At 39.3% G+C, this 27,064-nt stretch overlaps 1 protein-coding gene across 2 annotated transcripts in view; it reads left to right on the top strand.

The window, feature by feature from the left end:
* LOC127808810 (uncharacterized) overlaps positions 1–27,064 on the top strand; it is an 84,392-nt gene that overhangs the window by 24,121 nt on the left and 33,207 nt on the right. The window contains exons 2-3 of one of the 2 annotated variants that reach the window (XM_052347448.1): positions 478–752; positions 15,972–15,999. In XM_052347448.1, coding sequence (XP_052203408.1) covers positions 478–752; positions 15,972–15,999 — 303 coding nt within the window. Of the gene's footprint in view, positions 1–477; positions 753–15,968; positions 16,000–27,064 lie in introns of both variants that reach the window. The other variant, XM_052347447.1, reaches the window with a different exon arrangement.

Here is a 27,064-nt window from a genome sequence, read left to right as displayed (position 1 = left end):
ATGGAAGTCTAAAATTCATGTAGCCGACCCCACATAGTGGGATAAAGGCTGAATATGTTGTTGTTTGTTGCTTAAGGGTGTTTCCCGCTAGAGATTAGGGATTACTTTTTTAAACTTAACCGAGTTAGCACATGAAGAGTTAAGACATGGCTTGGGTTGGTTAAGTTACCTCTATTCAGATAAGTGGCAAATTAAATAAAAGAGTTCCCCAGTTTTTGGACACACATAGTGCTCCAGGAGAGTGATGCATTGCAGAATTACTTCCTCATAGCTATTGCTTGTTATTAACATGTCTAGTGCAAATTTATGATGCATGCAGTATATGGTGCCCCTAACTACTTATGCTGCCTACCTGTATTTTGAATCTATTTTAAATGCATAATGCTCACACAAAATTATTTTCTTTTCTTGGTTCTGGTTTCAAGATGCCTTTGTTTTGTTAAGTTGTTTCATCACTGGTGGTTTTTTCTGGTACAGTTGAACCTGCTCCTGGTGTTGATCTTGAAGGCCTTGAGGTGGCTAAGGAATGTCTGGCAGAGGTCTTTAAGATTGACCTTTCTTCTGTTAACACTTCTGTTAACAGTGATGGAGACGCTGCTTTGTTAACCAATATCTTCAGTTCAAGGGAAACAAGTGAGAAACAGGAAAACAATTCAATTATTAGTCATGATGCATTGCCTGTAGATGCACCTAGTACATCCTCTGCTGAGAATGCTTCTGATGTTAATCATTCAGAAGCATCACAGACTCTGGTTTGTTCTTGATCCATTTATTATCTTGCTCTAATCTGCTTAACTTATGGTTTACTTGATTCTCTATCTTCAATGTTACATTCCCTGAATTTATTGATAAATAGTAGTACAAGGGAGAGGAAGAAAGAGAACAACTATAGCAGCGTGCTTTAGTGAAGCGAGAGCTTCAAGGTAGGAAGAAAAGAAAGATCTCAAGATGAAAAATACCTCGAGCAAATCTTATTGAAGAATAAACTGAATACTCCACATTACAAGACTGACTAAGCTATTTATACACAAGATACATCAGAACATAAAACAAACTCCTATTACCAAGAGAAAAGGCCTACTATCATTTAGCTAACTCTTCTACATTCCTCCTCAAGTCAAGCTCTGTAGGCAACAATAATTTTGCAGGGTTTAAAACAGCTTCTGTAGGCAACAAATGTCGTGTAGAATCAGAACAAGAATCAAACTGAGAATGACATATAGGTGACCACTTGAATGATAATGTAACTCTTGAGAGAATTAGGTAGAGAATTATGAAAACATTCCACCTTGAATGATTTATTGAACTATGGAAATATGTATATAGAAAACTCCTAAAAAATCTGCTAATAAATCTCCTATCTATTCTTCTATTTTATAGGAGTGGATTACAACACTTTTAGCTATCTACTTTATAGATTAGGATTAGCAAGAGTTCACTTTATCCGTATTCTTGAATTCAATTTCTGTTCTCATCTTTATTTGCATTCCCGAGCCATTCCTTCTTCCTTATCTCCTTCCAATACTCCCCCTCAAGCTGGTGAATAGATGTCAATCATTCCCAGCTTGCCTCTAAGCAATTCAAAGCCATGTTTTTGCATTGCTTTAGTCAAGATATCTGCTTCTTGATCTTCAGTAGGAATATAAGTGAGTCTTATGTCTTCTCTTTCCATATCTTGCTTGACAAAATGTCTGTTAATTTTCACATGCCTCATCCAATCATGTTGTATCAGATTATTCACAATGCTGATAGCTGATTTGCTATCACTGTAAAATAATTTAGGAGATTATATAGGCATAGATAAGTCCTTCATCAACCTTTCTATCCATATTATTTCACAAATACCTTGAGCAATGGCTCGATACTCAGCCTCTGCATTGCTGCGAGCAGCAACATGTTGTTTTTTGCTTCTCCAGGTCAGTAGATTTCCCCATAGCTTGGTACAATACCCTAATGTGGATCTACTATCATCAATAGAGCTTGCCCAATTTGAATCAACATAGCCACAGATTCCTCTATCCTAATTTTTCTTGAACATTAGCCCCTTTCCGGGTGTTCCTTTGAGATACTTAAGGATACTGTAAGTTGCTTCAAGATGTCTTTTAGTAGGAAGATGCATATATTGGCTGATAATGCTTATAGCATATGCTATATTAGGCCTTGTGTGTGATAAGTAGATGAGCTTCCCAACTAGGCGTTGATATCTTCCTATTGTCAACTTGATACTCTTCTTTTCCTTATTTATTCTTCCAATTGGGCTCTAGGGGAGTACTTGCTGGTTTACACCCTAGTTTACCTGTTTCTCTTAGCAAATCTAAGGTGTATTTCCTTTGAGTTATGAATATACCTTCCTTGCTTCTAGCTACTTCCAATCCTAGGAAGTATCTTAATTATCCCAAATCTTTTACCTCAAATAATTCCCTTAGCTGATGCTTTAATTTTTCAATCTCTTGGTTGTTGTCTTCCGTGATGATGATATCATCTGCATACACTATCAACACTGTTCTTTTCCCATCATCTTTGTGAAGAGAGTGTGATTTGCCTGCCCTTGCTTGTATCTGAGCTGATGTAAGGTGTCAGTGAATCTCTTAAACCATGCCCTAGGGGATTGTTTAAGACCATACAATGATTTCTTCAGCTTGCATACCTTCCTTCTTGTGTCGTTCTCCTCAAAACCAGGTGGTATTCGTATGAACATTTCTTCGTCCGGCTGACCATTCAAGAAAGCTGTTGGAATAATCTCCCAGCTTTCTAACTCTCAATAACACTCCTCTTCACAACGAAAACCTCTCTCAGAATTTACTCACCTTGATGATACACAAGATTGACGAAACAATCAGAACAACAATCACAAAACGAGAAGTAAGAACACCAAGAAATTTATCCTGGTTCGGTCTTTTAACAAGATCTACATCTAGACTGCCCTAGGCACTTTATCTTCACTATTTTGAATGAAACTTGAAGGATTACATGCACTCAATAATCTCTCCAACCTTATACCTAGAACTGCTGAGAGTTTCCCTACCCAACATACAAAGATATACCCTCTTAGTACTCAAGTAGAACTTGCGCATACTCCTCTCTCCCTCTCATCCAAGACAGAATAAAGTCTGCTCTAAATACTCACACCCGACCTCTATTTATACAGCATAGAGGCGGTAATAGAAAGCTATCTGAAAATATCGTAAGTTACAAACAACTAACCGAATTAACAAATCTGCTAACTAACCCTTCTAGAAACAATCCTTCTAGAAGAAAACAAATGATATACAAATGCTAACAGCTAAAGAAAACTCTCCTGAGATAACCCAAGCTAATCTAATACAAGTGTTTACAACAAAAGCATTTTTGATATCCAATTGATGTAATCTCCAATCTAGATTTACTGCCAAAGATAACAATACCCGGATGGAATTTAGCTTAGCTATTGGAGCAAATGTTTCCTCGTAGTCCAAGCCTTGAGTTTGAGTAAAACCTTGGGCCACAAGTCTAGCCTTGTACTTGTCAATACTCCCATCAGCTTTATACTTCACAGTGAACACCCATTTGCTACCTATTGTCTTCTTTCCATCTGGTAGGTTTACACCTTCCTACGTAGCATTCTTTTCTAAGGTTTGCATTTCTTCCATCACTCCTGCCTTCCATCTATCATTTTGTAGTGCATGATAAATGTCTCTAAGAGTAGCCATACTGTCCAGACTAACAGTGAATGATTTGAATTGAGAAGATAATTTTGAGTATCTCAAAAAATTAGAAATAGGATTATTTGTGCAGGATCTTACCCATTTTCTTAGAGCAATTGGGATACCTAGATCATCTTCTTTGTTACCTCCTTCATGTTCCATCCTGTTTAGTGCCTCAGCATCACTTGCAGCCATATTTTCTGGACTTATCTCTAGGTTAGATAATTTGGTTGCTTGAGGATCATGAGGCTTTCTGGAATAAACCTTTAATGGTGGCTTATTTTGGACCTGATCATCTTCTAGAATTTTGGTGTTCTCTTTCTCTCCTCCTTGATGGCTTAGGGTTGAAGGAATAAAATATGAACTGTATTCAAGAATGTCATTAGATGTTTCAGGATCAAGAATAGGAGCAGGTAATGGATCATGGTTTGAAGTGGGAGTAGGACCAATAGGTTTGATTCCAATAATCTTTAGCATTGGAGGTATTCTTTTGCAAGGAGTTGTCTTGAAAAATGGTTGATGCTTGATAAAAGAGACATCACAAGACACAATAAACTTTCAGGTAGTGGAATTATAGCATTTATATCCTTTCTGAGTGGAAGATTATCTAACAAAATTGCACTTGAGTGCTTTTGGGTCTAATTTGGATTGAGTAAGTTGGTTTTTGTGTACAAAAATACTACATCAAAAAACCTTAGGGGAAAGGGAGCTTAGAACTTTGGTATGGTGAGGGAAAGATTCAAGAAAGACATCCAAGGGAGTTTTAAACTCCCAAATTTTAAAAGGAAGCCTATTGATGAGGTAAGCTGCTGTAAGAACAGGTTCTCCCCAATAGGTATATGGAACTGATTGGGTAAACATTAAAACCCTCACTGTCTCAAGAAGATGGTGGTTTTTTCTTTCAGCTACCATTTGGGGGGGGGGGGGGGGGGGGGGGGGGGAGGCTTTGGTGAATAATACCATGCTCGGTTAGGTATTGATTTCATTCATTGGAAAAGTATTCTCGGCCATTATCAAGTGTCAATATATGAATAGATGATTGAAAGACATTTTGAATCATTGGATGAAACCTTTTGAAAACAAGGTAGGCTTTAGATTTGTCTTTCATTAGGAATACCCAGCTAACTATTGTCTGGTCATCTATAAATGTGATGAACCACCTAGTGTTAGTTAGATTGGGAGTCCTAGTTGGTCCCTAAACATCACTATGAATCAAATGGAATGGTTTTGAGGGTTTATAGATATGATTTGGATGAGAGCTCTTAGTTTGTTTTGCAATAATACAATGTTCACAATGGAAATTCTGAATTTTATTGCTGGAAATAGAAGTATACAAAATTTTAAGATACTCAAAAGCTAGGGTGTCCTAATCGTTGATGCTGTTAATCGAGATATCACCCTTTAAGGATCACTCAAGAACACTCAAATGAAGTCTCTCCTTGACTCGCAAACAACCAGCAATCAGAAAACAAAACAAGAACCAATCAAGAACACAAGAATTTACCCTGGTTCGGTCTTAAAGAAGACTTACATCCAGCTTGGCTTTTGTCCCCACTAATCCACTATCTTGAACGATAATACAAGATTACAAAGCACTCAAACTCAACTCTCACCTAGCCCAAAATACCTGAAAGCTATATAGAGTTGATACAAGAAAGATATTCACTCTTCCTCACTGCTCAATCTTACCCCAAGACAGATCAATAAACCCGAGAAAGAAAAGCCACACAAAAGCCTTCTCCTCTGCCTCTATATATAAGAAACTAATAGGAGAAAAGGCCCCTGACCGACTGCCCAAAACTGGCAGTTACAACCAACTTGGTCAGCCCTAGAAAATTAATAAAATCCTTCTAGAAATACAGCAGAAACATTACATGAAAATATCCCTACTATTACAAACTCTAATCTAGAACAAATGCTTTAACAAATTCTCCACCCATTTGACTTGATTAGACTTCTCCAGAATCTAGCAATCTTTAGTTTCCTGCAAGACCCAGCTGAATAATCTTCAAACAATGATGAAGCTTGGCTGCTGGAACTGGCTCTGTAAACATATCTGCTGCATTATTTTCACTTGCCACTTTGGATAAGAAAACAAATTTATTTTCAATCAATTCTCTTATAAAATGAAATCTAACATCTATGTGCTTTGTCCTTTCATGGTGAGCCTGATTTTTAGATAAATGTATGGCACTTTGACTATCACATAACAAGGTTGCTTTAACATCTAAACTTAGGAGTTCACTAACTAAACCCTTAAGCCATATAGCCTCTTTAAAAGCTTCCGAGAGGGCTATATATTCTGCCTCGGTTGTAGACAAAGCTACAACATGTTGGAGACTTGATTTCCAACTAATTGTAGAGTTCCATAATCTAAATATCCAACAAATTGTGGACCTCATTTTGTCTATATCAGCAGCATAATCTGCATCTGAATAGCCTAGGATACTAGGTTGAACTCCTATCTTAGCACCACCATATGTTAGGACATGATTTAGGGTTCTAGCTAGATATTTAAGCATCCATTTCACTGCATTCCAGTGAATTTTCCCTAGATTTGCCATAAACCGGCTCACAACACTCATAGGATGAGCTAAATCTGGCCGAGTACATACCATACTATACATTAGGCTTCATACCACACTAGAGTATGGGATATGACTTATTTCCTTCCTATCTCCTTCACTTTTAGGGGACTGGTCTGAAGACAATTTAAAATGGGGTGCAAAAGGCACACCAACTGCCTTTGCATTCGACATTTTAAACTTGGATAGCACCTTAGCTAAATAGGACATTTGAGATAGGTATATCTTCCTATGTTGAGTGTCTTTAGAAATTTCTATTCCTAGAATTTTCTTAGCTTCACCTAACTCTTTCATTTCAAATTCAGCTTTCAATCTTTTCTTTAGAAGTTGGATTTCTTGATGGGATTGACTTGCAATGAGCATGTCATCCACATATAAAAGCAAATACACTGAAATGTTAGGGGAAATATGCTTATAATACACACAACTATCATAGGAACTTCTCAAATACCCTTGGCTAATCATAACCATATCAAACTTACGGTACCATTGCCTTGGGGACTGCTTAAGTTCATATAAGGATTTCTTAAGCAAACATACCTTCTCCACCTCTCTTTTAGCTTCAAAACCCTTTGGTTGATCCATTAGAATCTTCTCTTCTAAGTCCCCATGGAAGAAAGCAGTGGTAACATCCATCTGCTCTAAATTTAGATTTAAGTGGGCTGTTATGGCTAAAAGGACCCTTATAGATGTATGCCTCACAACAGGAGAGAAAACTTCATTAAAATCAATGCCTTGAACTTGAGTAAACCCCCTAGCAACCAGCCTAGCCTTATACCTAGGCTTAGGGTTAATTCCTACCCCTTCCTTTATTTTAAATAGCCACTTGCAGCCTACTATGCGCTGCCCCTTTAGTTTTTCAACCAATTCTCAAGTCTGATTTTTATTCAAAGACTCTATTTCAGACTTCATGGCTTCTTGCCATTTTCCAGCATCCTTAGAAGCTATTGCCTCTTCATAAGTGAGAGGTTCTTCCCCTCCTATTTCGGTTGCACTGGTAAATGCATAAGCTACCAGATCAGAATAACCGAATCTTTTGGGAGGTTTTCGGACCCTAGGTTGCCTATCCCTAGCAACACTATATCTGTTCAAATTTGGTTTATCACCTAAACTGGAATCTGCATCACTGTCTTCCTCATCTTCATCATGATGTGAAGGCTCTGGGGCTTGATCAATAGCCTGATCATTATCAAGGTTATTTTCCTGAGACTCATATGCAGATTCAGATGGTTCTGGGGTATCTTCTGGGCTTACACCTGGGATTTCAACTTGGACAGCTCCTTTACCCTTTTCTAGACTATGCTGAGTTTTAAGGTTGCTAAACTTAATGGTAGAAGACTCATCAAATGTCACATCTCTTGAGACTATAGTCCTAGGACCATCTAATTCTAGATTCCAGAGCTTATAACCCTTAACTCCTGAGGGATAGCCTATAAATAGGCATTTCTTGGCTCTAGGCTCTAGCTTCCCTTGTTTTATATGTGCGTATGCTAAACATCCGAACACTTTTAGGTGAGATAAGCTAGGTTTGTGACCTGTCCACCTTTCATATGGTGTTTGGAAGTTAATGGCTACAGAGGGTGATCTATTAATGATATGGGCTGCTGTAGACACAGCCTCACTCCAAAATGCTTTTGGCAAACTTGCATGAAAGAGCATACATCTTACTCTATCTAGCAAGGTGCGGTTCATCCTCTCAGCCAACCCGTTTTGCTTAGGGTTTCCGGGGGCTGTCAAGTGTCTAACTATGCCTCCCTCTTTGCACATTTGGTCAAAATCCCTATTGCAAAACTCTAGCCCATTATCAGTCCTAATAACTTTTATTTTTCTGCCCACTTGATTGTCTACCATTTTCCTCCATGTCTTAAAGGATTCAAAGGTATTATCCTTAGACTTTAGAACATATACCCAAAGCATTCTTGAAAAGTCGTCTATAATGGATAAGAAGTATCGGGAGCCCCCATGAGTCATAGTTTGAGCTGGGCCCCATAGGTCTGAATGAATGTAATCTAGGGGTGCCTTTGATGAGTGGATTGCTGTTTTGCTAAATTTAATCTTAGTTGCCTTCCCATAAATGCAGGATTCACATTTGCCTAGGTCTAGGGACTGACCTATCTCTAATATCCCTTGTTTGGCAAGTTCCTTGAGCCCTTGCTCACTAATGTGTGACATCCTTAGATGCCACAACTTTGCCTTGTCATGGGAATTACAACTTACACTGGCTGCTTCGCCACTTAAAGTGGTTGCTTGAAGAAAATAAATTCCATTTCTTAAAACAGCCTTCATGCATACCAGGGAGCCTTTATGAATTTTAATTTCTCCACCCTCACCTCTGAATTTATATCCACATCTATCCAATTCCCCAAGAGAAACCAAGTTTCTCTTAAGATCCGGAACATACCTTACTGCAGTGAGGGTTCTGTGAGTCCCATCATGCATCTTTAATTTTACATCTCCTACCCCTTTGACCTTACATTCAGAATCATTTCCTAACAGAACCTTTCCTCCATTAATTTCTTTGAAATTTTGGATCCATTGCTTTTTAGGAGTCATGTGGAAAGAGCAGCCTGAGTCCAAGACCCAATCTTGGCTGTCATAGTTGTCACTAACAGTTAGTGCATCAGCACTATCATAATCGGTATCACAAACATTTACCTCACCATCAGATTTTTCCTTTTCGGCGTAGTCCTTCTTCCTTTTAGGACAATGCCTTTTAATGTGACCCTTTTGTTGACAATAATAACACTTAATCGGCCCTTTTCCATTTCTAGATTTAGATCTAGATTTACCTTTGTTCTTAGAGTCTTTCTTAGGATTTCTAGATCTTGCAGTTAATGCATCTGCTGGAGATGATTTACTATCCATCCTTATCCTTAAATCTTTAGAATTTAAAGCCCCTATAACATCCTCTAAAGATAGTTTATCCCTACCATGTTGAAGAATATCTACAAAATTCTCATAGGACTTGGGTAAAGAATATAGGAGAACTAAGGCTTTGTCTTCTTCTTCATACTTAACATCTATGTTTTCTAGGTCTAAACATAACTTGTTAAAGTCATCTAAGTGATCCTGGAGTTTCTGGTTTTCATGCATTTTAAAATTGAAAAACCTGGCTTTGAGAAATAACCGGCTGGAAAGGGTCTTCTTGAGGTATAGATCCTCCAATTTCTTCCAAACTTCTGCCACAGACTTCAGCCTAGATACCTCCCTAAGCACTTTATCTCCAAGGCTCAGAATGAGGAGGCTATAGGCCTTTTTCTTGATATGCACCCACGCCTCACTTTGTTCAGCAGTTAGGGTTTGAAGTTCTTTCCCAGTTGATTCTCCCTTTTCTGCTTCTTCTTGTTCCAGTGCATCCTCCAGTCCGAGACTGCAAAGTAGTGCCTCCATCTTGATTTTCCATAGGCCGAAATCATTGCTCCCATTGAACTTGTCAATATCTGACCGAGAGGCAATTGGCGCCATTTCTTGATTTACCTAAGATTGCCTCCTGCGACTTGAGATTTTTGAGGCGTTGATCCAATCCAAAGGTGACTAGCTCTGATACCAAATTGTTAACCGAGATCTCACTCTTTAAGGATCACTCAAAAACACTCAAATGAAGTCTCTCCCTGACTCGCAAACAACCATCAATCAGAAAACAAAACAATAACCAATCAAGAACACAAGAATTTACCCTGGTTCGGTCTTAAAGAAGACCTACATCCAGCTTGGTTCGGTCTTAAAGAAGACGTACATCTAGCTTGGCTTTCACCCCCACTAATCCACTATCTTGAACGATAATACAAGATTACAAAGCACTCAAACTCAACTCTCACCTAGCCCAAAATACCTGAAAGCCATATAGAGTTGATACAAGAAAGATATTCACTCTTCCTCACTACTCAATCTTACCCCAAGACAGATCAATAAACCCGAGAAAGAAAAGCCACACAAAAGCCTTCTCCTCCGACTCTATATATAAGAAACTAATAGGAGAAAAGGCCCTTGACCGACTGCCCAAAACTAGCAGTTACAACTAACTTGGTCAGCCCTAGAAAATTAATAAAATCCTTCTAGAAATACAGTAGAAACATTATATGAAAATATCCCTACTATTACAAACTCTAATCTAGAACAAATGCTTTAACAGATGCCATAACATTACGTCAGATTCTAAAATAGTAGCCAAAGAGGATTGAATAGATGACCTAAATTCGGTAGGATGATCAAGTCTTGAAATTTGGTAAAGTCCTCCCTTCTCCTCAGCACTGCCAATCATCTTCCCCGAGGATATGTCTTGAAAAACACAAAGAGATTGAGAAAATGTTACTACACAACCCTTTTTTTTGGTTAATTTACTTATTGATAGCAGATTACATGTTAAATCAGGTACATAAATGTTATAACCCTAGGAGCAATAGAGGGGCAATATGGTAATGGGTTTATAATAGTTGTTAGGAAATATTTTAGCAGTTGGTTAGAAGCACATGGGTGTTGTTATGCATTCAATTAAGAGCCTGGTATGCCTATAAAAGGCTACTGTAAACGGATGGGATGAATATGTTGAATGATAATTGAATCTTATTTTTCTTTCTTAAATTCTCTGATTTCTTCCTCTCGTTTTGATAATTTCTCTCTCACTTTGTTATGATCGTCAACTCTCCCCCTCATTTCTATCTGTTATCTTTCCCCATTTCTGTCCAATTTCCCCCTCTAATCATTCTGTTTTTGGTCCTAAACCCATTGGATACTTCATATTTACAATCCAATCCTAGGCTAAACCCTAGGTACACGACAATTGGAATTAGAGCAGTTAATCCTTAGTTATGGTTTCGATTCAATTTGAAGGCTGGTGAAATCAATTGCAGTAATTAAAGTCTAGGGGTCCGGTGATTCAACGAACTCGGTGAGTTCAAGCATTCCAGCGAGTTTGGGTGGGCCTCCCGGTCGAGGATTAATTCTCGACCATTGATTCTCGGAATTAGATTCCGATGCATGGAGGTGATTGACGACAGATAGGTAGTTGCGATTTCGAATTTGAAGGCAGATCATAGTAGCACAGCAAAAGCGTGATGGGCGATTTATAGCCGTAATGTAGCGAAGCTAATTCCACAGGCGATCGTCGATCCGTATTCAAATTTGCAGGCGAATTTAGCTTCTCGTGATTTCAACGGAGGATTGGCTCTCGGCTTGAGAATTCCAGAAGTGTGTTCGAGTCCTAAAGATGAAGCCAGCTGTTGATTATCGATTGCGAAATTTAGCAAGCGTGGGTTGCGCTAGAGTCGATTAATGTGCTAGAGTGGTGCCAAGTGAGTAACAGAGACGATCAATTGGTGCGGGAGTTCGTTGAAGGTGGTGATGCGGATAGCTAGGATGAATTGCAACTAGAACGGGAGTTCTGTCCAAGTTGACGAAGCTAATTGGTGATTGGTTGTGGAACGGAATGGGTCGCATGAGGCGATTTAGGAAACATCATTGAATTGATTAAATAATGGAGTCGATCCATTTTTGGTGGTGTGATTGGAGTTGATCCATTCGGGAGATTGTGCTAGGGGTTACTTGGCTAGTTGGTTCCGGCAGTGCCTTCGGTGACTCTCAATTGTGAATCTGCACAATTGATCAAGGAAGGCGAGTCTGATGGTGATTCCAGCAAGTATAGGGAATTATTACAACATGTGAGTCGGAGAATTTATAGCCCTGGGCGACACTTAAAGGCCGATCAAAGTCATTGTAACGTGCGACTTATCCTGTGCCGGAATCAGGTTTGACTTGGAAGCGAGTTTATAGACTCCTGGAACGATCGCTTCTCAATTCCAATGGGTAATAACATCTGTTTGATCCTTAATAGAATCATCTAGATTTAAACCTTGGTTAACGATCCCATCAGTGATTTGAATTATGATGGCAGATGACATCAGGGTGAAATAAAGAGGATCTCAATTGTAGTAGAAAGAATGCTGCGTTTCCAGTTGGATTCAATAGAAATCATGAGGAGTTTGGCCAGAATCTTGGGACATGGGAAAAGAAAATTGATAATCAATTTAGTCAAAGGCACAAGGAAACAAGTAGTGGGATACATGGAACGTGCGAGGAATTTGACTGTATGTTACACTAGTAGCTACAAGAGTTTGTGATGATACTGATTAAGAAGTATCACTATCGCTTTCCTACTGACTTTTTCGATGATTATCGCGAAGTTTTAACCGAGAGGAATTCCTTAAAATGGAGCAGCTAAAAGAGAAGTCAAGAATGGCGGGAAATTGATTCACTGCTGACCTCCGAGCATGTATAGAAGGAGTATTTTAATTTAGGTAGAATTATCAAGAAGGATGACTGCAACATCAGAGATGATATTGGTGGTGAATGGCATTATCCAAAGGGAATTGGTAATAGTCAGATGGATAGGGCAGCAGATGCAAAGGGACCATTGGATATATTTGAAAAGGAAGTTCATGTAGAGGAAAATTCCAACAAACACGAAGATAAAGGAGTTGCTGGATTATTTGCATGGAATCAGGAGGTTCTGACTGAAACTTCATTCAATATTAAAGATGTGGGCGCTGTAATTGAAGCGAACTTGTCAATGGAAATTCAGGATTGCGAAGATGAAAGAAGATTGGATAAGGAGATTGGTGTAGACCACATTTTACAAGAGCAGGAAGCTGATGATTCAGGTGATAATCAGTCTCTAAATTAGATTGGAGCTAAGAATGGCGATGCCTGTGACATCTATCCTAGACGGGGTCATGATTGTGATGGTCCACATGTAGTTAAAGAAGGTCTGATGGAACAACTAGGACCTGAACAATCGTATATTGGCTCTACGGAAACTGATCCTAAGGCTGATGCACTTAGATAAACACTGATCAAGGACTTGGACCCAAGGAAGAAGCTAAAGGTTGAGAAAAGACATTCTTTCGTTGAGATTTTGGTTCCGAAGTAGGTTGAGTTATCCTTGACTTGGGTTAAAGTAGGTATCAAATAGTCTCTAGTGCTGGTTTTGGCAGGGAAGGAACAACTTAATTGGACGGAATAGAAGGATTGCCACCAAGTCTGGGAGAAGATGGAAGAGGAGGTTGCTGTTGGATTGGTTGTTACTACAACTCACTGGCATAATCTCTATATAAGGACTCTCGAAGAATGCACTCTACCTTGGTAGGAAAGGCAAAACATAAAGAACATAAAGGTGAAAAGAAAGTGGCCTAGAAGGGGAAAGAAAGAAAGAAAGAAAAACTAGATAGAGAAGGCTAGGATTGGATGAAGAGCAATGCTTGCTTACTGCAAGTTCTTAGGGACAAGAACTCTCTCAAGGAAGGGGAAATTGTCATAACCCTAGGAACAATAGAGAGGTAATATGGTAATAGGCTTATAATAGTTGTTAAGAGATATTTTAGCAATTGGTTAGAAGCACATGGGTGTTGTTATGCATGTAGTTAGGAGCCTGATATGCCTATAAAAGGCTACTGTAAATGAATGAGATGAATATGTTGAATGATAATTGAATCCTATTTTTCTTTCTCAAATTCTCTCTGATTTCTTCCTCCCGTTTCGACAATTTCTCTCACTCTGTTATGATCTTCAACTCTCCCCCTCATTTCTATCTGTTATCTTTTCCCATTTCTATCCAATTTCCCCCTCCAATCATTCTGTTCTTGGTCCTAAATCCATTGGATTTTTCCGATTTACAATCCAATCCTAGGCTAAACCCTAGGTACACGACAATAAAGTACTGATTTTAAAGTTAATTTTGCTATGTAAGCTATCCCTCTTCCTTTGGCTAAAGAGGTTATACCATCAGCCATAAAAACAACAATTCCTTGATCACAAGGTTCATAATTGGATAAGATTTTTAGAGACCCTGTCATGTGATCTGATGCTCCCATATCTATGATCCAAACGTTTGTGGAGAACTTTTGAGAGAGTAGAGAGTAATTTGTATCACCTTGTTTTGCTAGGGATACCATCGGATTTATGTTGTCAGTATTATCAACCTTATTCACCTTAGTTTGGCTGATTAATTGGTGTAAAACCTTTGATTGATCAGCTGTTAAAGTGACATTAGTTGAACTCCCTTTTTTCAGCTTCTATCATGTATGCAGATTGACCTCCTTTTCTTTGATTCCTTGGCTTCCAATTTGCTGGCTTTCCATGGATTTTTCAGCAGGTTTCCCTAGTATGATAGGGTTTGTTGCAGTGGTCACACGATTGTTTATCTTTCTGGACTTCTCCTTTAGCTGTAGAAGGAAATCTTACACGTGAAATATGTAGGGTAGAGTTTTGAGTGTATATCTCATTGTTTGAATGCCCTGATGCTGGTAACATTATCTTCTTCCTACTCTTTTCTCGTCTTACTTCAACAAAGACCTCTCTCATAGATGGGAAGGGCTTTGTCCTGCGTAATCTGCCTTTTACCTTATCTAAATCCGAGTTTAAGCCATGTAGGAAATCAAATTCCCTTTCTTTCTCCACCATCTTGTCATATTTTCTTCCATCTTCTGAACACTCCCATTTAATCTCATAGAAAAGGTCCATCTTCTGTCATAATTCAGTTAAAATATTGTAGTACTCAGTAATTGAATTTGTACCTTGCTTTGTGGTTTGGATGATTGATCGGATTTGAAAACTTTGGGTTGTGTTTTCAAGGTCTAAGTAGATTTCTTGGACAACATTCCAGATCTCACTAGTTGTCTTGTAGAATAGATAAGTTCTTCCAATTTTGGGTTCCATGGAATTGACTAACCATGCTATAATAATGGCATTCTTTGCCTCCCATACACCATAGGTTGCTACCTCGTGACTTGGCTTTGAAATAGCTCCTGTTAGGTAGCCTACTTTTCCCTTCCCTAGAACTACCAACAAAACAGATTGGGACCACTCTTTGAAGTTGGTTCCATTCAGTTTGTGTAGAGTGATTTGAAGAGAATGGCTATTTGAGAGCTGTTGGAGTGATTGGAATTTGAGTATTTTTCATTGGAAGAGGACTTGCGGTGGAAGTCTCACTTGCTGCTTGATTCTCAGCTATACCGTGAGCTTAGGAGTCCTATATGAACTAGAACGCAAGCTATCGGGTGCCACAAGAACGTGACTCTGATACTGTGAAAGAATTAGGTAGAGAATTATGAAAACATTCCACCTTGAATGATTCATTGAACTATGGAAATATTGTACAGAAAACCCTTAAAAAATCTCCTATCTATTCTCCTATTTTATAGGAGTGGATTACTACACTTTTAGTTATCTACTTTACAGATTAGGATTAGCAAGAATTCGGTTTATCCTTATTATTGGATTGAATTTCTGTTCTCATCTTTATATGCATTCCCAAGCCATTCCTTCTTCCTTATCTCCTTCCAACAACTCTTTATTCATTTCATTAGGTTCAAAATTTGGTAAATTTGTATGCTTGCTTTTGGTTGAACAATTAACTTTGTTCTAGGATTAGTGTGGTTTGATGATTTTTAAACTGAGGATTCAATATTTGTATTTTCTCAGTATTTGAGTTTGGGCATTCCATTTGAATTTAGTTAAAAACACATTATTGTATCTAATATTAAAAATGCAATACTTCTTACTGATGGGACAATTGTTGCAATATATATGTGTATTGCTGCAACATCTATGTCATGGTGATTCATGATTCTGTGCAATTTGAATTTCTCAATGCAATGTTTGATAAGTATTCAAATTTCATTTCATTTCATGTTTTCCATGTTTGCAGCAGGTTGGAGCAGAGGAAGTTCACACATTGGGTAAGGCTTTCCTTTTTATTTTAATTGGTTAGTTAGATGTTTATGAGAGCTTTTAATGGTATACCATCATTTTTTTATCACAGTATGATATAGGTAACTGGATGTCCCATACCACATCTTTTTCCTGTTTGTTTTCTTTTTCCCCTTTTGGGGGGTGGAGGGGTACATGGTAGGGTGATGAAGCATGGAGTAGAAGATAAGACAGAAGAAATATATACAATCTTCATATTCAATAATCAGTAGTTCAAATTTCATAAAAAAAGTACAAATCTGAATAATTGGTATACCTTTAAGTTATTTATAAACTCACAAATATCTACTAAACCAGGAATCCTAAATAGACTTGAAAACAAAAATAACATAACATTTCTATTCCTAGGCAAATTAGAAATCTTAATTAAAGAACGTTAAATTCACAATCCTCTAAATTTCTGGAATAATTGAAACTCTATGTAACCAAAGTTATTAAGTTCTAAAATAATTTAAACTCTTGATCTTTATCATTTTCCTAGCCTAAGTAAAAATTTCCTTCAGAGAGTTGGAAGCAATGATATAATGCAAAATTATTTGGAATCAAAACAATAGATTTTCACTTCATAGATTGGCATAGTGATCTTGATACTCTATTGCTTCAGTAGCAATTCCAGAAAACAATCAAAGCTCTCTTAGAATTTCATTGTATTCTCAAGCAATTTTTTCTTTTTTCTGCATCTCTCTCCTGCTACTTGCGTACCCTGGACCCTGGAGCAACTGGACTGTGAGATTGCCCGACTATTACTTGGCTAGTTTATAGGAGTTTTTAACTGGACTGTATTGTGGTTCTGGTTGGACTGGATTTGGGTTGCATTTGCTCCAGTGTTTAAGGCCTTGGAAGTGCTTGGGTTACTTTGTGTCAGGAACTTGTCCAGACCTATAGTTTTGATTAAGATCAGAATGGAGAACCAGAGAGGAAAAGAGAAAGAAGAGGGAGAAAAGAAGAGAGAGAAAGGAATTCTGGTTCTAATTTCTCAACTTCCTTCAATACAGTCTTGAGTAGCTTTATATAGTTACTCTTTATTCAGTTTTCAGTTACATGTTGTAACTGAAAATGTACAGTTGTCTTGCAACTAATCAACTGAAATAACAAAAATAACAGCTTCTAACTACTATTGGGAATTGATCTGCTACAATCGTTTCTCCTGTAAGCCCAATACACCTGAGGTCTTGACATTCCCCCCTCCTTTAGAATTTTCTTGTCCTCGAGAAATTAAAGAAACTGGGAAGCCCGAGGGAATTGGGTGAGCAGGTTCAGTAGATACTCCCAAGTGTTGTGATCTGGATGCAAGTGGGACCATTGGACTAACATCTGTGTAAGGGGCAGATTATCTTTATAAATCACCCTTCTGTCCAGTATAGCCATTGGTTCACTATCAACCTGATTATCATCTTCTGTAGGAGTTAAAGGCAGTGCTAGATAGATCCTATGGACCAATTGTCTTCTTAAGTAAAGAAACATGGAAGACTGGATGTATGTTAGTGTTGGATGGAAGCTGCAATCTATAAGCAACAGGTCCTACTTTAGCCACAATAGGGAAAGGGCCATAATACTTGGGACTTAGCTTAGAAACAGGAGAGTGAGGAAAAGACTTATGTTGGAAACTTTTGACCCTAAGATAGACCAAGTCTCCCACTGAAAACTCCCGTTCACTCCTCCTCCCACCTGCATACTGCTTCATTCTATTTTGGGCAGCAGCCAACTCCCTCTAATCAGCCGCAATATTTCTTGTCGCTGCTGTAAATATTGGTCCACCATTTCAACTGATGTTGTATAGTCCACAGCGGCAGGAAGTTTAGGGAGTTTGAATCTGAAGAGTGCCTCAAAAAGGAGACATCTTTAAAGAGTTGTGGTAGCTGGAATTGTACCACCATTGGGCTAGAGATAACCATTTATGCTAGCTCTTCGGTTTTAGAAAGCTGTTCATTGTCACCTATAACCATTCTTCCCTTAAATCAGATTATACCATTAGATAGGGCATCCCATGTTTACTATTAGGGTTGACTGATAACTGGGCCAAAATATCTTGAGCCCACCTTGCAACTTCATAACTAGCAGTAACTTCTCTCACCCAATCTGGAACCACTGAAGTGATAGCATTACAGACCCCATTTTCCACCTACTTAGACAAAGCATCAACTGCCACATTCTCTTTACCTTGGTGGTATTGAATAACATAATCAAGGCCTAAGAACTTTGACATTCCCTTCCTTTGCAGCTGTGTATGGAGTTTTTGTTGTAGAAGAAACTTAAGACTCATGGTTAGTTTTGATGACAAACTGACTATCCTCTAAATAGTGTCGCCATTTTTTCACAGCCACTAGGACAACATTCAACTCCTTATCATAAACACTTAGGCCTAAATGTTTAGGTGCAGGGGCTTGGCTAATGAAGGCTATTGGTTTGCCTTCTTGCATAAGGACTGCCCCTACTCCTTTATCATTGGCATCTGTCTCCAACACAAAAGGTTTTGTAAAATCAGGCAAAGCCAACACTGGGGCCTATGACATAACTTTTTCAAGCTTATAAAAGCTGCCTCTGCTTGAGGATTCCATTGAAAATAGTTCTTAAGCAGTTCAGTTAAGGGTTTATTGATAATCCCATAATTTTAATGAACCGCCTGTAATATCCTGTCAATCCGAAAAATTCCCTCAAAGCCCTAACCGTAGTTGGTCTAGGCCATTCAACAATTGCAGCAATTTTCTTTAGATCCGTACTAACTCCTTCACCTGATATGACATTCTTTAAATACTCCACTTGTCCTTTGGTAAAGGTATACTTGGACTGCTTTGCATACAGTTGGTTGAACCTAAGTACTTCAAATGCTGTCCTAAGGGGAACAAGGTGCTGATCAAGAGTTTGGCTATATATGAGGATAGCATCAAAGAATACAAGGATGAAATCCCCCAGGTAAGGACTAAAGATATGGTTCATGAGGGGTTGAAAAGTGGCAGGGGCATTGGTCAATCCAAAATACATAACCCTAAATTCATAAAGGCCTTGATGGGTATGAAAGGCTGTTTTTGATATATCTACAGGTTTCATTCTTATTTGATGATAACCTGCCTTTAGGTCTAATTTAGAAAAAAACAGTAACTCCTTTTAATTCATCAAAGACATCTTCAATGATAGGTATAGGGAATTTATCTTTGATGGTAATGACATTAAGTTGATGGTAGTCAATACAAAATTGCCATGTCCCATCCTTCTTGGGATGACTTCCCATGTGCGGCCCTTGTCGCTCGTGCCCGGATTCTAGCAGAGAAGGTAAATCGTAGGTGTGAGGTTTTGCCTCACTGTGCAGGGCAATGATCGAACTCACGACCCACCGATGCGAACCTGACATATCGCTTGCCCGATCGCTCGACCTATGCCTTGGGGGGCATCCCATCCTTCTTTTTAACAAGGATAACAGGGGATGCAAAAGAACTATGACTATGCTATATAATAGAATTAACCAACATTTCTTTGACTAATTTCTCAATTTCAGCCTTTTGAATAGGAGGGTAATGATAGGAACGGACATTAATTGGTTCAGTGTTTGGTTTTAGGTTGATATGGTCAAAAAGTCTTTGTGGAGGTAAAGTTGTAGGCTCAACAAACAAGTCCTTGAATTCAACCAATAGTAACTGTAAAGAGTTTGATTGTTGTACCTCTAGGAAGGACTGAAGTGCAGCATTGCAGGCTATCGTTGAATAGTTTGCCTCAGAAATCCATTGCTCCAAATTTTCTGTATCTTCAAATCCTTCCACTTCCATAGCTTGTACAGTAAACAACTGAGCCACTTGACTTATTTTATTTTTGAGGAATTTTTGTAGTTTCTTCTCTGAAATCAGTTTATAGGCTCCCATCTCCATGCTGCCAATAAGAGTCAACTTCTTCCCTTCTATTTCAAATATCACCTCAAGCTTATTAAAATCAAAGATAATTGGACTAACTATTCTCATCTAGTTCACTCCTAACACAATGTCACAGCCCCCTAGTTTGAGAATCCACAAGTCAGCAATAAATTCATGCCCTTGCATCTCCCATCTGAAATCCACACATCTTGACTGGCTGTACATCTTGTTCCCATTAGCCACTGTTACTGAAAAATGAAAAGTAGTTTTCACCTTGCAGTGCAATTCCTTGGCAGTATTTTCATCCAAGAAGCTATGAGTGCTGCCACTATCAATCAATACCATCAGTTTTCTATTCCCAACCAATCCTTCCACCTTTATAATCTTATTAGTAGGGCAAACCTTCAGTGCATGGAGATAAATTTCTCCATCTTCATTCCCCGGTACATTCTCAGCAGCCATTTTTGCCTCTTCTTCGATTTCTTCTTCTTCTTCATCCAAGCCTTCTATTCTCAACAACTGCCTCTTACATTGATGTCCAGAGCTATATTTCTCTCCACATTTATGGCACAAACCTAGCTGTCTTCTCTGTTCTAAAGTGGAGACTTTCACCACACTAGGACCTTGAGGAGCCCTAGGATAGGAATTCCCCTTAGTCATCCCTTGGATATTAGCCCTAGAATTATTCAAAGATTGCTAGTTACCAAAATTAGTTACTTTGTAAGGAATCCGATGTTTCTTAAAGATGGCTTCTATTGTTAATTCTTGCAATTTAGCAATGTTCTAAAGGCGCTAGTTGGGGGGCAAGCTGCCACCTAGTGCCTAGGCGCGCCGCCTAGAAAATTTAATATTTTTTAATTTTTTTTTCTTAATATATTCTTTCTTTCCCCCACCCCACCCCCTCAAATTTCAGTGCGTTCTCACTCCCCCATGCAAAAATTTAACAGCACTCTCCTCTCTCTCAAACCTGCCTCCTTCGAGCACATCGCTGCCCCCGCCAATCGGACCGTTTGCCTCCTCCGAGCACATCGTTGCCCCCCGCCATTGCCAATCGGAAGTCTATCTCCTTCGATCATATCGTTACCCCCCGCCAACTATGATGCACGGAAACGGGAAAAAACGGCCCGAAACGTTTTCGGGCCGTTTGTGTAATTTTCAAAAACTTCTGGGCCGTCTCAACAATTAATAAGTTTTGTTGGAAACGCATTTCTAGACGGAAATGCGTTTCAGTCGCTTCCAACGGCTTGAAAAAAAGCCCTAACCCCTTAATTTTTTCCTCTCCTCCTCCTCCTCTTCTTCTTCTTCTTCTAGTTCGAGTTCGATCGCCCTCGCCCTCGTTGCCATCTGCTTTCGGTTCGGTTGCTTCGTCACTCTCGCTGCCGTCTGGTTCGTCGCACTTGCCGTCTGGTTCGTTTCGGTGCTCCTCGTCGTCTGCTTCCAACGCCTCCCCGTCTGCTTCCAGCTCCTCGCTTCGTGCCCTCGCTGTGATCGCCCTCACCGTCATGTCGTCTTCTGCTTCGTCACCATCTGCTCGGCGTTTGCTTCCCTCTTGTAAGTAATCTCCCTGGCTACTTCCCTCTTTGTGGCTTGTATGTGCAAATGCAATTATAGTGTTGGCTTGTATAGTTGTATATATTTAATTTAAGTGAGTTTTGTATGCAATTACAGTGTTGTATGTGCAATTATAGTGTTGTATGTTTATTGTTTATATTTGAATTTTTTTATCTTTTTATATTAAAAATTATATTTATAAAAAAACCCCTATATTTTTTAAATTTACAGTTTACCCTGCGTTTCCGTTTTCTACCTTTTTAGAAAAATGCCGTTTTCGCATTTTCGTCTCCTATCGGAAACGTCTCCCGTTTCCGTGCAACCTAGCCCGCCAATGCCAATCGGACCGTCGCTGTGTTACCACAAGTAAGTCCGAAGGTTGTTCTAGTCCCTGTCCAGCGGTGGCGGCGGCGACGGCAACAACAATGTCGGGTGACCCAGGCCGATGCGGCGGCGGCGACGATCATCACTGATGGAGTCGGGTGAGAGGTCCCAAACCACGTCTGGGCGGCCAAGGCGTCGCCTCGCCGCATCGGCCGCCTAGGAGCCGCCCGAGCCCAATTAATTGGGCTGGCGCCTAAGGGGCTGATTTGGAGGAACTCGCGGCGGCTAGGGGCCGCCTAGCGCCTCTTTGCCGCCTAGGCCGCCTTTTAGAACACTGTAATTTAGCCTTCTTGATTGCCTTTTTAACTGTCACAAGCTACAACATTTTTATAGTAGGCCTTAACTCCTCATTCAGTCCACTAATAAAGCTAGAGATGAAATAAGCTTTTGTTATTGTAGGATGTGCCATTATCATCAAAGATTTTAATTCTTCAAACTTGACTTGATAATCCAGTACAGATCCTTACTGTTTCAATTTTTTAAAGTCCTTGATGACATCAGTCATATTTTGATCACCAAATCTTTCATAGAATTTGTCAAAGATACGTAATAGATCTTGTCCTCATTCTCGGGCAAGACATATCACTTGATTGTTTTTTTCTTTCTAAAGATGTATGGTATATCTTCTAGAAGATATATGGCTGTGATTGTATTCTAAATTAGTTGTATCCTAAATTGCATAGGTTTCCAATTCTGGATTTGGAAACTTCCTAGTTTGATCGGCAGCTTTGTACATAAATTCAGTAATCCCCTCAAGGGAAATAAGATTGAATACTTTCTCCAATCATTTTTGATATGGTATCAGAGCCTTAGGACATCGGTCAGTGCCCTTTTGTGACTTAGATTGTCGTGGTCTTCATAAAAAATCAATCTTCTTTCATAGGCTAGGATATCCAATACCCACAATAACGCGCCGGATTCGACTGATTCTAGTGGTACAACAGAAGTTTCGTTTGTTGGAAGCAATGGTGTAAGCTCAGGAGGAGAGCTATAAAATATTCAAACATCTTATCGGTTGAATGGTAAGAACTACTTGAAGTGGTCCCAGTTGATCTACACTTTTCTGAAAGGGAAGGGGAAGCTAAGCCACCTACTAGGGACTGGTCCAAGGGAGGGTGACCCCATGTTTGCAGCATGGGACGAGGAGGACTCCTTAGTCATGGCCTGGCTGTGGAACTCCATGATTCTGGAGATTAGTGACACGCTCATGTTCCTAACAATAGCCAAGGATATCTAGGATGCGATGAAGCTTACCTAGTCTATGGTACATGATGTTGCATAGATCTACGAGATTAGGACTAAAGTTACAGCTATCAAGCAAGGCTCCCAGTCCATTACAGAGTATGAAAATTTGTTGCAAACTCTGTGGTAGGAATTGGACCACTATCAGTGCCTTAAAATGAAATATTGTGAGGATGTAGGTTTACAAAAGAGATTTGTGGAGAAGGAAAGGACATATGACTTTCTTGTAGGTCTCAAAATGGAGTTTGATGCAGCGGTAAGGAGGATTTACCATCTCCAAATGAGGTGATTTCTATAGTACGTGCAGAGGAAGAAAGATAGGGAGTGATGCTAGATAACTCTTCTATATAGAGCTCTGCCCTTATATCCCTGAAGGCCTCTGCTCAAAATAAGGGGTCTAAGGGAGGAGGAGAAGACATTGGACAAGGACTCGCTATGGTGCACGTATTGCAAAAAGCCCCGGCACACTATAGAGACGTGTTGGAAACTCCATGAAAAACCATCCAAGGGAGGACAATTGAAAGGCCAAGTACAAGTTTGTGTGGCCAGCAACCATCAACAAACTGAGCAAAGGATTCCAGAACAAGGAGATGCACTGGAACTTAACAAGGCAGAAATTGAAAAGTTGAGGAGCTTGTTGGAATCTCTTGACAAAAAAGCTGAGAAAATTGAGAAAGGCACTTGCTCTCTTGCACTCATAGGTATTTCTTCCTCTTCTTCTCTTACTCTACATGCTTCAGAAAATGCCCATCCTAATACCTAGATCCTAGACTCTAGAGTCACGGATCACATGACCTATTCCTCACATCAATTCATCTCATATAACCCCTGTTCAAGTTCTAGAAAGATCACAATGGTAGATAGATCTTTAACCACTGTGTCTGGCCAAGGGGATGTTTTTCTTAACAAACATCTCACCCCGAAGAACGTCCTCCATGTCCCTAAACTCTTCACTAACCTCATCTCTATTCAAAAATTGACCTTGGATTCTAACTGCAATGTTGTTTTTCACCCAACCTTTTGTGAGTTTTAGGAACAGGACACGAAGAAGATGATTGGGCATGCTAGGGCTAGGGCTGGACTTTACTACCTTGAGGAATCGGGTGAGCAGGCTAAGAAGAAGAAAGCTTCCCCTCTGTCATTCCTTGCTCAGTCCAACAAGAATTAGCTATGGCTTCACCATTACCGTCTTGGTCACCTCTCTTTTTTAGTTCTTTGAATGATGTTTCCATTCTTATTCAAGGATTAGCTATGGCTTCACCATTACCGTCTTGGTCACCCCTCTTTTTAGTTCTTAGAATGATGTTTCCATCCTTAGAGAATTCCATTGTGCTGTGTGTGAATTTGCAAAGCACAAGAGAGTATCCTTTCCTCCTTCTAATAAAAGAACTAATCTTCCATTTACTCTAATTCACAGTGATATGTGGGGGGGCCCTTCCACTGTTCCTAATATCTCCAGGGCACATTGATTTATCTCTTTTGTGGATGATTGCACCTGGGTAGTTTGGTTATATCTGTTAAAAAATAAACCTGAGGTGGGAAACATTTTTCCTACATTCTACAACATGGTTAAAAATTAGTTTGGGGTTGAGATTAAAAAATTTAGATCTGATAATGCCAAATATTACTTCAATCGATTCTTATTTCTTTTCCTTCAACAGAATGACATTATCCATGAAACCTCCTGCCCTTACACCCCTAAACAAAATGGAGTGGCTGTTACTAGAGCGCTTCTATTCCACCATAATGTTCCCAAACATTATTGAGGAGAAGCAGCCTTAACAACCTCCTTTCTCATTAATAGACTATGATGCGGTCACCGATTAAGATCCTGCCCAAAGCCAACCCGACCCGACCCAAACCGAGTAGCCTAGAACTTGCCCAAACAGTAGCGTTGAAACAGTAGCAAAACTTCACAGCTTTTAGGATTCTACTTCATGTTTGATTAGGATTTTATTTCTATTAGGATTTAGGTAGATTTTATTTACAAGTATTAAATGGATTAGGCAAACACTATAAATATATCTAGAAGCTAAGGGTTGTAATCAGTTTTTTTTATTCAATAAATTTCAGCAAACCAGTTCGGTTTTTTCAGCAAATAGCTTTGGTTTTTGTGCCTAGTTGAGAGTCTAGCTTTTGTCGTTGAAGTTTGTTCTCTCAAGGGTACTTGAAACTTATTGTTTCAAGGGTTTCTTTGTGTGTTTTCTTTACACATGCGCTACACGCTACGTTAGGTGGTATCAGAGCAGTTAATCAACTAATCAGAGGCCAATCTTGAAGGTAATGGTAGCAACCAGTTTTGTGACGGTGATTAGAGGTTGTCTGTGGTTTGGGGAGCAATCGAAAAATAGCAGTAAGTAACTCGTACCATTGAACAGCAATTGGAGCAAATCAACAACGAATTGGACGCCCTACTATGAGTTGATGATGACAAGAATTTGAATAATGAGGTGAATCAAGCCGAAGCGGGAAAATCACCCATTAATCATGTCCTTGTTAATCCTAGAAGACCAATGATTGAAGATAGCGATGACGAGGATGATCTTGGTCGAGCAATAGCTAACCCTAGTGGTAGAGGGGTTATGAGGAATGTGCATCAGCACAACCATTAGGGGCAACGATGAGTATAAACTGAAGGTTGATATTTCTACCTTTAGTGGATATCTTGATATTGAGTGGTTCTTGGATTGGATTACTAAGGTTGATCGATTTTTCGAATACATAGAGATTCCAGATGAACGACAAGTCAAGTTAGTGGCTTACAGATTGAAGGGCGGTGCATTTGTTTGGTGGGAGTAATTGAGAGAGACGAGATTAAGGGAAGACCAACACCCAGTTCAGACATGGAAATGAATGAAGCAGCTGTTAAGAGGTAGGTTTTTACCCCTTGACTATGAACAATACATGTTTGAAGCTTATCAAAGATGTGCACAGGAAATGAAGAGTTGAATGAATATATCTCTGAGTTTTTGAGATTGGCGGAGAGAAACCAATTGTCAAAAAGTGACAATCAACAAGTAGCTCGTTACTTGAATGGATTGAAGCTTGCTATTCGTGATAAAATTGGGATTCAGATAGTTCTGAGTGTATAAGAAGCAAGGACCTTAGCTTTAAAGGTTGAGTTAATGTTGAGTGAGAGAGCCCATAGTGACAACTATCGCCGGTATAGTGGGAATGAAAATAAAGAAGCAACTTTTGATAGAGGCAAGTTGGTTCAAGGAGCGCAACCCTCCAATCCATCTCATACAGTCAACCCTAATAAGGCTACAACGGGGGGAAACACTCCAGGTACTACTTCTAATCTTTCAAAATCCAATAACCCTTATGCAAAGCCTGTTCTCTTAAAGTGTTTCAAGTACAATGAGTTGGGCATTGGTCTAGTGATTGCCCAAGGAGAAAATCGGTTAATATTATAGAAAGGGAAGAGGAAGATGTTGCTTGTGGGCCTGATGGTGAAGATGACGAAGAAGAGTATATCTGTGTAGTGAAGAAGTTAATGCTATCTCAAAAGAATGAAGATACTACTCAGCAGCATAAGTTTTTCCGCACAAGGTGTATGGTGAAAGGAAAAATCTTTGAGCTAATTATTGATTATGGAAGTCAGGAGAATATCATAGGAAGAGATATGATGGCGAAAATGCAACTAACTCCTGAAAAACATCAAAGCCCTTACATGATTGGATGGATCAAAGAAGTTGGTGGCATATGTGTGGATGAACGTTGTAGGGTGCCTTTCTCTATTGATAAGTACTCTGACGAAATCTATTGTGATATTGTTGATATATATGCTTGCCATATTTTATTTGGGAGGCCTTGGCAATTATTTGATGTGGATGCTAAGCACTCGTGTAAGAAGAACACATATTAGCTTAAGAAAGAGGGCGTGTGTTATACTTTGTTACCCATAGTGGAAAAGAACCAAACCAAAGCTTCTAAAGTGGAGGGGCAAAATTTTCTTACCATTACACATAAGCACGCTAAGTTTGTGAGGGAGTGTAGGCATACCCGAGAGGTT

This window comes from Diospyros lotus, chromosome 8 (assembly GCF_014633365.1).
Source record: "Diospyros lotus cultivar Yz01 chromosome 8, ASM1463336v1, whole genome shotgun sequence".
NCBI lineage: Eukaryota > Viridiplantae > Streptophyta > Magnoliopsida > Ericales > Ebenaceae > Diospyros > Diospyros lotus.
This window is presented reverse-complemented; position numbering and strand designations above follow the sequence as displayed.